The sequence below is a fragment of the Ornithodoros turicata genome, chromosome 1 (genome assembly GCF_037126465.1).
Source record: "Ornithodoros turicata isolate Travis chromosome 1, ASM3712646v1, whole genome shotgun sequence".
Classification (NCBI taxonomy): Eukaryota; Metazoa; Arthropoda; class Arachnida; order Ixodida; family Argasidae; genus Ornithodoros; species Ornithodoros turicata.
In genome coordinates, this window is record NC_088201.1 from 99533372 (window position 1) to 99546022 (window position 12651).

Below are 12651 nucleotides of genomic sequence, written 5' to 3' on the forward strand. Positions count from 1 at the left end.
AATTGCATGCACATAAAACATAATACAGACTGAGTCACAACCTTGCAGAAAAAAAAAAAAAAACAGCAGATTAAACCACCAGCAGTGAACATCTCCTCGTTCGGTCTGGCTGCGGTAGTGGGAGTATCAGTATATCTGCAAGCTTTGAATTTTAATTATATTCTTTTATTTATTTTTTAATTTTTTGCAGGCACATCATGACCATCACCAAGGAACGGGCTGCCAAGTACAAGAGGAAGAAGGAGAACAAGAAGGCACTAAAACTTGTCGACTTCACAAGCCGGTAACCGCACCACAGCTGTTTCATCAACATTTCAAGACTTCACAGCTCAAGGAGCCAAAAACATGTAACGCAAGTGTATGTCGCTGAGCTTTGAATAAATAGTATGTCGTTCTACCAAAATGTAGTTCAAACTTGTCCTCATTTACTTGCTTATGCTATTATCAGGGAAATACCGGCAAGAAAGAACAAAAAAATTTGAATAGCTGGTCTTTGCAGCAGTTGCTCATAGCTATAGCTCAAACAATGCGGAGCATGGATGCAGGGCAGGTGCAGTATACGAGTTGTAATAAAGAGGACACCCGCCTGTCTGGGACGAAACAAAGGAACTCTCCGTAAATAAACGGAGAACCCGTAATAGCGGAGCGAATCATCGTCCGTAGAAACACAAGCAACCCGTGAAGTGAAAAGCGGACCTTTTCCATTAAATTCGCGCCTTATTGTAAACTAAAAGGCGGAGCATCATCCGTAAGAACACGAGCAACGTTAAAAATGAAGAACGGAGAACAGGACTGTAAAATAGCGGTATTCCGTGACCTGTAAAATGGGCAAATCTATGGCATAAATATATCCGCAAGAACGGCCGTTTTTCAACGACTTTTTTTTTTTTTCGAACAGTGTAGTAGGGTTAAAACATGGCACGGTTCTGCGATATGGGCGTAGGGGACAACTCATAGAGCATAAACTTGCCTTGTGCTCTTTTCATGTACCTTATTACGAGATCAAAATCATCAAATCCCTCCCTAACGAAGACTATAAATGTAGGCTTCTTTCATCGTAGCAGATATTTATATCGTTGTTTGTATATCAATACTATTTTGAAGCGTCTTGAATCGCCCTTACAAAAATGAAAACTGACTTCCTATTGGTGTCCTATGAGCCCCCTATGGACCCTATTGAGTTCTTATTGCAAGTCACTTCCTATTGACATTACTAAATAGAATGCTTATTGGCATCTTATAAACTTTTTATTTATGTGCTGTGTATTGTGTGTTGTCAATATGTACTCAATAAGCGATGTATTGAGCTTCTTTCTCCTAATGTAGAATTTTGTGGTTTGTGTGGAACTGCCAGGCAGATCATGTACTGAGCAGACTCATACACGTTACTTCAGAAAAGTTGTTTACCATTATTTTTACTCTTGAAAAAAAAATACCATCATGTATTACCTCAGTATACAAATCTAATCTAATAACATTACTTAACATTAATGGTACTGCATTACTTCAGGTTTCTGAAAAGCAAAGCAATATCGATGCTCTTTAACCATAGCTTTACCGGCGGCTGCAAGTCCAAGAATGGACTTGCAAGAATCACGCATGTAATGGCTGCCCGACCTATGCTGAAGTATTCATTTGCGTAAATGTGTAAGTGTGCAAGTGCAGCAATCCTGACATCAAACATCCCAAGCAGCGATACAGAAAAAATTATTCACAGAAAAAAACTACATTTTTTATATCACACGTACCATACCTCATGAGGCAAAGCTTATTCAAGCTCATTGGCTTTGAAGATAACAAGTTTTTAATACATGGAGCCACATGGTGCATTTAAGTAAGAGGCTATTACCTTGTTGTTCATGTCATGAATATCCACAGTGAACACCTACATACGAAAACTGATGCTGCACAGCGATAATTCAGTAGGGCACGTCCACGGGGTTTTGGCCCGTGGCTATTGAACACTGCAGAAGAGTCATAACAGCAGCACATGAGTGCACCGCCCAGCGTCTCGGTGCATATTTCACATAGCGAAAGCATCAATTCCTCAAGGTCCAAAATTTCAAAATGACGCAACTAAACTGGTTCCCTGCCAGTCCCAAGGTACACTTAGTAAGTCAGATTATAGGGCAATACTGAGAATAGGGCCAGGTACTCAATGGTCAAGGCACACTCAGAACAGATCGGTAGCGTGACAGTGGGTGGAAAATGTATTTTTTTCCTTTTCCCATGGGCTGTTAATCTTTTCTCTCGGTGCTTCAATTACTCTGTAATGAATTATGTAATGAGATCTCTTGCAAAATTACTTCCTTGCAAAATTCATCGATTACAGTAAACATTACTAAAAAGGAAATTCATTACCAGTAATACGATCACAGGCTACTCCCTATGTTTAAGACCGGTGCCAAGACATAAGTTTGTAGCTAATTAATTATTTTCTGCACGCTCAGAATAGACCAGGTGAAAGGGTAGCATGGCAGTGCGTGTAAAATGTTTTTATTTTTTTCCACGAGCTCTCAATCCGTTCTCTCAGCGTATCAATTAGTCTGTGATGTATTACTTGACATTGTAATCAGATTACTTCTTGCAAAATTACTTTTTGGCAAAATGAATCAATTAGAGTAAAAAGTACTGAAAAAGTAATTCATTACCAGTAACGCAATCACAGGCTACTCCTTATGTTTAAGACCGGTGCCGAGACATAATTTTGTAGCTAATTAGTTATTATCTGTTAGACCAGTGAAACATTATCTCACACAAGGCTGTAATTGTGGGTCGGAAAAACTAAGGTGCAGGTCATGATACATGGCTAAACGTGCGAACAGTTGTACATGAAAATAAAGTAAATTAGTGCAAGAGCAGTTGTCCATTTCATCAGTCCATCACCATACTTTCCACGAAGCATGCAAAAGGATGAGACCAACAGGGTATTTGTCAGCACATTTTTCCAGGCATAGCCCAAACTTCATTTATTGCAATGCAACCTCTTCAAATACTAGCGTAGTGAGAACACTGTCAAAACATGAAAAATTAGAGCGGCACTTTTCCACAAAACACAAGCGTCTCAAATTTTCAATATTGCAGGAAATAATTCAATGCAGTCAACTAGCATAAATGAAGGAAGTTCACACACATACACATAACTGATATTTACAAAAGTTAAAAATTTTCCATCTGCACAAGATTGCTTAACTACTACCATTTCACGCACATGCAGTTTCATAAATGTAATGTACAAGATAACCAACAAATATTTACAATATAGGACAAAGCACAGAAGGCATCCCAACTAAAATTGTTGCACTTTGGCAAAACTGCAGCATATTTCGCACATTCACGCTTCGTTAACAAGCAACATGCAGGCCGGTCACTTTCCAGTGTCATTAGGAAATGCAGTGTCTTCAGGCAAGGCTTGATGACAACTGGCTTCTTCAAACGTAACTGTAGCTAATTGCTGTCACTATCCAGAAAATGGTAGTGTTGTGTAGTTCAATTACTATTTCTGAATACGTAATTTACTGTAGCTTGGTTATTTTCCTTTTTAAATAACTACCATCGTGGAGAAACAAAAATAAAAATTACCAAAACATCCAGCTCATATATTTTGAACTGCCTATTTTGCCCAAAACCTCCCTTTCTCAGGCCTGCATGCTTCCGGTTCATGTGGCAACACACAGGTGGCACGGCACACAAAACTGACACGACAAAAGCCAGACAGGTATTTCAAAATACACAGGCTGAAATTTCTGGCAATTTCTATTTTTGCTCCTACATGACATCCATGGGCAAAAAAAGATAGCAATAAAACTTGAGACAAAAAGCTATTGAATGACAAGCCTGAAGAATGGCAGGCATATAATTGTGTTAACCTCAAGAATAAACTAAAGTCAGGACCGTCGTTTGAGATGTACTCCTCCGCTGGCCATGGGTGGGCCGACAACACTAATGAAGCTCAATCCTGACCGCCTACTGCAAACTTTCAGTCCCTTGGTGCTTTGTTGTCTTTGTGCATACAGCTCTGCACAATACAGAACATAATTCAACATCTTCGCCTTAAGTGTTCACCACTGGTGTGCCAATATTTTACAGTTTCACCTGCAGTAAAGCAATTTCAAACAAATAGTTGAAACATGCTACATATCACGGTGTAGAGTGACGCAGTGTACAGCCAGAGACAGACAGACACTAAGAACCAGTGCCATCCACCACCGGTGGAAGAGCAGTAGGCACTAACAAGCATAATTTTCGTCAGTTCTTGAAGCGAACACAACTACAGCCTTGTATACTTCAGACGCTGTAAAAATGTGCCACAATTGCATGCCATTCCCTGCATTTTATAGTTCACCTGAACGCACTCGAAATTCTTTTGTTTATTTCTCACAGGTACAAAGGTTCACGTTCATCGTTATTGGAGAGAACTATTCAATAGACGACATGCATAAATCCCAGGAGGTACCACGATGGAGTGCACTTTGGGAGTGGATTGCCTACCCTCTGTATGAGCAAACATGATGGAAAGTTCTCCTGTGGCTGGGAGACACATAGTGGGAGAAACACAGACAAAGCTCAATGTCTATAGTGAAACGGACTAGAAAGATGGCAGTGGTTGAAAAGGTCAGGCAGGAGCGGGGTACGATCCCGCAACCTTCAGACTGAGTCTGAAGGTTGCAGGGTCGTACCCAGCTCTTGCCTGACCTATTCAACCACAGCTATCTTTCCCTTCCGTACGGGCGACAGCGAATGAAATCTCTCTCAAGGTGCACCGCGTTGGACTGCCTCCTCAGATTTATGTATATTGTCTATTTCTCTCTGTCGTGGTGATTATCGCTGTCTTACGTAAAACCGAAGTTGTTCAAATTGACTACATGCGGAAGGCAATTTACTATCATGTACTAGTCCTACACAGCTTCTATCGTTCCGTTCCTGTGCAACACACACAAGTATGTAACTTCTGCACATTGCAACGTAATGCACTTCTGAATGTCCCTGCTACTCACTGTGAACATTTCATTTGTAGCCTGTACTTCCACAAAAAGAATAGTTATACCCGGCACGCATGTGAGCACTTGTCTCTTTACTTTCATTTTTTCTGCATGTATTTGCACTGTGCCCCTGCTCCCTGTGCTAGGAAGTATGATTTTAGAAATCCTTCCAAAGTTCCCTCTTGAGAAAACAAAAGAATTACAGCGCCTACACTTGTCAAGCTCCTTTGTGCAATAGGTAAATCCACCGACCTTAACCTTTTTAAATGAAGTAGCACCGGAAGAGAGCGACTTCCCCTTCCCAAACAGCACCGCCGTGTCGTGCCTTGTAATGTGTTTCCGGAGCGTGTAGCCATGAAGTGTATCCTTCATAAACGACAGAACACAAGCAGAAGCTGTGCTACTTGCAAGCCTGGGCAAGGCTCGCAGCAAGAAGTACTTTTCAACGACCTGGAGATGGACGTACCTGGTGCCATTCAGGAGCCTGACAAGAGTCCCATTCATGCTTTCAAATGGAAATGATGAGTAGCACCAAAGAGGGCCCCACTCCCGTGCACTGTCAACAAGATGTAACAACAAGTGGGCATTGTAGGTCATGTGCTTTCTGCCGTAGAGGCCTTGATACTCTTCTAGGAACGCTACCATCTGCTTCTTTAGCAGAGCAATCATATCCAGTGGGACAGAATTTCCAAGCAACACATGCATTATGTTCACAAACTTCAGCCAGTTTTTTAGGTACTTGCTTGGAAGTATTCCCTGAAGAACAACTGGGGAATAATACAGCAGCCAACTCCGCCACTCCGAAGCCTTCCAGTACTTCCAGGCCTCAAGTGACCTAGGCAAACGTGAAATTTCCCAGGTCGGCTTGAGGCCTTGAAGCCTACTGTCTATTTGTGACACATAGTTTCCCAAGTGAAACGGCTTTGTGCTCTTGTGTGTGAAGCACATGCATGCTGTGGATCTGACAAACCCTGAGCACACAGCATGCATGTAGTCCACTACGAAACCACAAGGAAATGCAAAATACGCCATAAAGTACAAAATACTGGTCCCTTTCATCCCACACAGAGGTTTTTGCTTCCTCTCAGCTTTAGTTGCCTTATCCTGCATGGATTCCTGTGTCCTGACTTTTGGCAGGGGCCGTTCCAAGGGGTACACACGGGCAGTGCCTCTTCCCACTTCCATTTGTTCTCCTGATATCTCACACCAACCACACCCATGCTTACCATTGAACTGTGTCATATACATGACAAGGCACCTGGCAACAGTGTCCACAGAACATGGCCCAGGGAACACACGGGAAACTGTTTCATGGCCGACACTGTCCACCCACGTTACTCCATCAGACGACAGCACGTTCATTTCCTCGACAAATGGCTTCAGGAATGTATTCATGCTAGGTTTGTGGGAACCAAACCATAAGCCACAAAGTACTATGTTCTGTGTGCGAAGCTTGAATGGGAGCTCATTCACCATCAGCTGCAGTGGCCATATGCTGAAACTCGAAGATTCAAACACCGGCACACCATCGGTGTTCCAAGTGATGCTGATATCGTTCTCAGTGATAGGGAGTCTCTTGTAGGCGACAGATTCTGTGATGTCCGTGACGTCAAAACCAGAGTCCATGTTCCTTTTGGGCAAGCCATGCTGCTCCAGAAGATGTCTTATTTGGCTACCAATGCTTAATGTCGTGAAGAATGACCCACATTTCATTAGCTTTTCGACACTGTGGCTGTGCCCACAGCGAGTACAGGAAACAGAAGAATTGGCTGTGTTCTCTTCACTGTCCAACACAGAAAGGTATGATTCGCAAGTCGGGCAGTACAAGTGGAAGGAACTTTCCTTTGTGTGTTGTGCAAACTGATTGAAGAAAAGGTACTTGGACTGTGGCAGTGTGACACTGTCTGGAATATGGGCATTCACAAGCCTCAGAAGACTTGCTGTTGCCTCCTTCGAAGAGTGGTGTCTCAGGCTGTGGCCCATGATCAGAAGCAGGCTCTCTCTCCGTGACAACTTTGCCCCTGGGTATAGCGGTTCATCCTAAAGCAGAAAATCTGACAGTTAGCATGACCTTACGTGTGCTCTTAAGATAATATCTATAGGGCGAGGCACTCACGTGTGTCACATTTCGACAGCGTGGGAAAAATACAAGACGGGGCTAGGGATGCCACCAGGCCGGTATTATACCGGCACGGACGGTTATTTGCTCGCTCTGCCGGTTGCCGCTAGGAAGGTGATACCGGAAGCCTTTTGCCAGTATTTGTGGCTCAAGACCTTTCATAGGTGCTTTTGCGGGATTTTCCCTTCAACATTCCACTACAGCTTGAATAAATCTGGAGCACAGACCCAACTCCGCGCAGTCACCAGTTGTTTCCTTAGCTATTCATTATTATTATTATTACACACAGGTACACGTTTCCTCGTATTGTCTTGAGCTCTCTCTCTCTCTCGTTTTCTGTGCATGCTCTTCCACTCCTCATCCCACATCCCTTTCCCACGAGCATTTCCTCCTTTCCCACAGCCAGGATTTTTCACTACAAAAGGTGGCAACCCTAGACGGGGCCTGACAATCCTCAAGCTTTGCCAATTTATAGCATTGGGACTGGAGTTTTATTGTTATTTTTTTCGTGCATGTTCATCGTGCAGAAGTTAAGGCGGAAATTATCAAAATTTTCCCATGTATATTCAATTTAAAGCCCATGTATATTCAATGACCTATCTCAGCCAAAATTCGTCATTCCCAGGCCTGTCCGCACAACTTCATATCGCGCCGCATTTGATGGGTACCGCATACGAGAAACCGAAACCTGTTGCCTCACGATGCTTACGTCCAGTTTTTGTCATGCGAGGATTTCCGATGCTGAACCTCCTGTGTGGGACGATATGAACTTGAGCGGACAAGCCTGAGAATACAAGATAGCGAAGATGGCAGCGAGCCTACATAGGAGAATCCATAGGAGAAGAAAACCCTCAACCTGGGGAGACACGAAAAGGACGACATGACACGAAGATTCAAACTTCGTGTTGTGTCGTCCTTTTCATGTCTCCCCAGGTTCAGGGTTTTCTTCTCCTATGAAGCCTGAGAACGACCTGTTTCGGGCGAGATAGGTCATTGGAAATACATGGGCTGAAAATTTTGATAATGTTTACCTTCGCTTGTACACAATGCGCATGCACGAAAAAAATACCAGGAAAAATTCAGCCCAAATGCTATTGATTGGCAAAGTTTGAGGAATATCAGGCCTCGTCTTGTATTTTTCCCACGTAGTCGAAATGTGGCGCACTTGAGTGCCGCACTCTGTACATGCGAACCGTTAGCGACTGGGAACTTACAAGTTCGTCTGTCGTTTGTACTTGCGCTGCAGGGCTCTCGTGAAAAGAGTCTTCTGACGATGAACCGCCGTCGTCAGACAGGGACCCTGGTATCCCGGACAGCGAAATGCCCGAGTGCACGCTGTCTGAGTCCTCGCCGATGTCAACGTAAGACACATGAGGTAGTTCATGCAATCCAGGACCCACAACGTCGCCGTTGGTGTCCAGCTGTTGCGCACACTCTTGAATATTCTCGTCGTATTCAGTGCTGGCGTCCATCAGCGCTGGACTGTCTCTCACATCATCGCTGCTTGAAGCTTCTCCTAAGCCATCTGGCTGTGCTGGAGATGCCGCTGCTGTTCCTGGTTGGAGGGCCGACGAGACGTCTAGTTTTGCCCTCTTCTCTCAGTTTTTTGTCCGCACGGGACACGGGCAAGCAAGATCCCACAGGCTCTGATTGTAGCGCTGCTTCGCCGCCATACTAGCCTGTGGAGCGCTAAACAGCACTCACCAGTTGCAGGACAGACGTTTTACCCTCATAATTACACTTTACTCATAATCCTACGAAAATGTAAACTACGGACGGCCGGACGACATGGCGAACGAATCGCTCCTGTCAACGACCCACAACCACCAGCCTGATGATGATGCTGTTGGCTTCCCCTTTGTTCCTTTGTATCACTGTGTATGTTTGTTATAGAAGATAATAAAATATAAACACCAAAAATATGAATACATAAGATAAGTGATGCCATCACTTATAAAAAAGTGCAAGCGTACTGGCCACTATAATCCATTAATTTTATCCTTCCCAGTCTCGGGTTTCTGCATGAATGATGGCATGTTATATTATCAATAGTAACTTAACTAGCATTAACTAACTTATTTATAGTCAGTAAACCAGTTATAATTAGCCAGTTAATTATATGTGCTAACAATAACGAAACATGATAAAATACGATGCATCAATATTCGTCTCCATGTAGCAAACATTGGTTCGCAAGCATACTTAAGCCAATCCAACTGAAGCCGGCCTCCTCCTTGTGTGCGACGCTTGCTTACTATCGCCGCCATCGATCATCTGTCACCGGTTCCATCGCTGCGATTCCGTCATTTCTACGATGTCACACATTTTGGTGAAGTGGCCCAAGCAAAACGCATGGGACGTTTATCCGATTCGTGTTCTCGTGGACGTCGAACTCGGCAGAAAACTGTCCGTGCACCCCGAACACGTGGAAGCCATCCAAGGAAAAGTGCTTGTGAGATGGAAGGAGTGCACAAAACCGGCACGGGCATATATCTTGGCAGTTGGTAAGTAATATGATCAGTTATGTTCTTAGTTTACTATGATGCCTTCAGGTCAATTGCGGGTAACGGTCGCGATTGGCTGGCCCCCGGTTGCACGAAGGGCATGTTATGAATGCTAGCACTGCTGCCTACCTTTGCCAAATTATAGAGCGCCTCGCGGAGCTCTTCCAGTCATCAACTTTGTCCTCTGGCACCACGTGTAAGATGTAGTGTTAAACGAGCTAGGTTTATCGCCTTTCATGTCATTGCGTCGCTCTCGTGAAAGCGGCTCAGCCTTTTCTACTTAGCATACATGCTTTGCCGTCCCTGGTTGTTTGATCCGTGCTTGTCTGCGAGTAGCATAAATGTGCGCTGGCACGTCAGGACCGCCGACCATGCTTAGGGCAAACGACTTTAATCCTCATGACTTGGTCTGCCTTCGTGAACTGAGAATCTATACTAAATAGAGCACACTGCCTTTACTTCAGGCACAGAGTCTGCCATGGAACGGAAGCGAACAAAAATTGTAAATGAATGCCTCTCCCAAGCCACTGCTTCGTCCATGTCGGACACCGAAGACACGGCGGATGAGGTATGCAGCGTCTCATGAAAACTATTTTCTTTGCCACTTGTCGCCTTTTGTGATTGATTACAATTTTGATGCAGGACCCGTGCTGCAGCCACCTCCAGGAAATTGATGCTCTAAGACGGGAGAACCAAGAGCTCCAAGACAAGCTACGGAAAGCTGAGGAGGCCCTTGGTATGTCCACACAGTCTTATATTTCTGCGTTTTTGAAGTGGGAAAGGGTTGCATATCCTTACTTCAGCTACTGTCCAACAAGCACAATATAATATGCACAATGTCACACAGATCTCACTCAAGTTCATATACCACGAGTCCGACGAAAATCTCAGCAGCCCATTGTACTACGAAGAGATGGATAAATGGAAAACTGAGGCACTGTTAGTGGTACTTGAATTAGAAACAAGTTCTACACCACGAGTAGAACCTGTTTCTAACTCACGTACCACGATGATCGCCTCATTTTTCCGTGACTTGACTGGTTACTCTGTGGATTAATTTTGCCTACCTGAGTGTTTTCTAGACTGTACTGAAATCTCAACACATGGCACACTGTTCAGCGTCCCCTGTGGATGGCACATGTCTGTCGCATTGTCTGTGGATGGCAGCAACTGCTGGCATCTTTGGCAAAGTACAAACCCGCCACCTTGGAACGTCAAGGACAAGAGGTATAATGCCTGACTTGTGGCATATGTTTTATCCGGAACTGTTCTCTTCTTCAGATTCGTCGAAGATGGTCAAGCGGCTGAAGCGGCTGGTGGAGTCGGACATGGGCAAAGGGCAGTCAGCCACTGTAGTTGCTGAGCCTCAGGTAACTCTCTCTTCAGTTATACGGCTGGTGAACGATAATTCGGACTTATAGGGGCCACAAAAGTTGTCTGAATTAGTGAGCAGCCTGAATTATTAGTCAAAGGTCAAGACCTGCTTCCAGAACATTTGTCCAGACTACTGAAAGTAGCTTAAAGGAACTATCGATTCCAATTTGTTTAGCAGACCATAAACAAAAACAAGTGTTCTTGCGTATCTCTGGTAGTGTTGTGCCGCTGGGGTACACACTGCTAAGCATACTTATGGCACCGCGAATCATTCCAGTAGTTGTGCAGTCTCCGATATTTGCGACGTCTACGGCTTGGCTGTCGGTCACATCAATCAATTCAGCACAGAATAGTGGAAACCAATCAACACAGTAACGTAAATGTCAAGTGCTACTTTGGGCGGGATTGTCGTCCCACACTACGAAGTTTTCACAACCAAAGACTAGCCGTCCGCCGAGTTGTTGTGGTTGTCATTGACATCACTACCACCAACCCTAGTCGTCCCTTGTTTCCGGACCGTATTCAGAAAAACAATACACGAATTTGGCGTAGCTGGTGTTGCAGGCTCAGAAAAAAACTTGCGCAAAAAAAAGCAGACCGTGTGCGGGGGGCGAAAAACACGGGGACGCGGCATGTGTTCAGTATCACTTGGCGTTCGAGTATCAGCAAGGGGTGTTGTGGGCTTTGTGGTCTTGGGATCGCCACATCATTCCACATGATGCGCGCATTCATTGCAAGCACTGAATGTGGGTGGTTGTTGTCCTCCATACCGGGTCGAAGCCACATTTAGGATTATTTGGAGTCCGCGGGGTGAAGAATAAAAAAAACAATCAGCTTGGACTGAAATTAGTGCGAAATGTTGAGCAATTGTTGGAGAAAACAGTTCGAAATATTTTCAGTAAAACCCCATTAGTGCTATGGTGCTTCTGATAGTGTCATTACGTTTGTCTAGATTGGAATGTCGGAGTTATTGGTCCATGACTGGATTCTATAGCTGTGGGGTGCATCACGTCCCATGGTCGGAAGCCTATTCTGTTAACAGCATAAAATTCTCTGCATGCTGTTCACAAGTATCAAGGCACGCTTAGCTGTAATATCGGTCCTCACGAGAGCAAGCCTATACCATCAAATGACCCTGTCTACAATGTTCCTACACGCACTACAAATGCACTTTCCCATTCCAGGTGGATATAGGTGGGGGCGTCCTGGTAGGAAGCCACCACCTGACGTATTTGAAAAGCCGGTGCGAAGGGAATGCTACAAAGTTCGCCAGGGCCCTCTTGAGGGTTCTCTTCTCTCCTGAAGAGTTGCGCGGGAAATCCCTCTTCGGCGTGGCATCGAATGCCCACAAGAACAAGGAAGCAAAGGAGGGGCTTGACAGGAAGAGAGTAAACGCATTGATTGGTAAGCGCATTTCATGGTGGATCTTGTCCATTTGCTTGCCTTAGTTTCTGCCATCTTATCTGCTAGACACAAGCTTGCCATGACAAGCACTGTATATTCATGTTTTGCCTGTGTTGTGCTGAGTTAAAGCCATGCCAAATATAGTCGCTGTCAGAATTGAGGACCAAGGTGTAGCTGTGGCGTTATCATGCTCCTTTCGTCACTTGTTCACTGCCTGTCTTTTTTGCCTAGGGAGAGTTCCGTTTTGGTTCATTTCTGTCAATGCATT

The 12651-nt window shown here is 44.4% G+C and overlaps 1 protein-coding gene across 1 annotated transcript; it reads left to right on the forward strand.

The window, feature by feature from the left end:
- The first annotated feature begins 9374 nt into the window (after positions 1-9374).
- Positions 9375-12427, forward strand: LOC135379915 (uncharacterized). Its single transcript, XM_064612486.1, has 7 exons — positions 9375-9605; positions 10070-10173; positions 10248-10341; positions 10409-10551; positions 10688-10832; positions 10887-10975; positions 12164-12427. The coding sequence occupies exons 1-7, from the start codon at positions 9416-9418 to the stop codon at positions 12425-12427; spliced, it is 1029 nt and encodes a 342-aa protein (XP_064468556.1). The 5' UTR covers positions 9375-9415.
- The last annotated feature ends 224 nt before the right edge of the window (positions 12428-12651 follow it).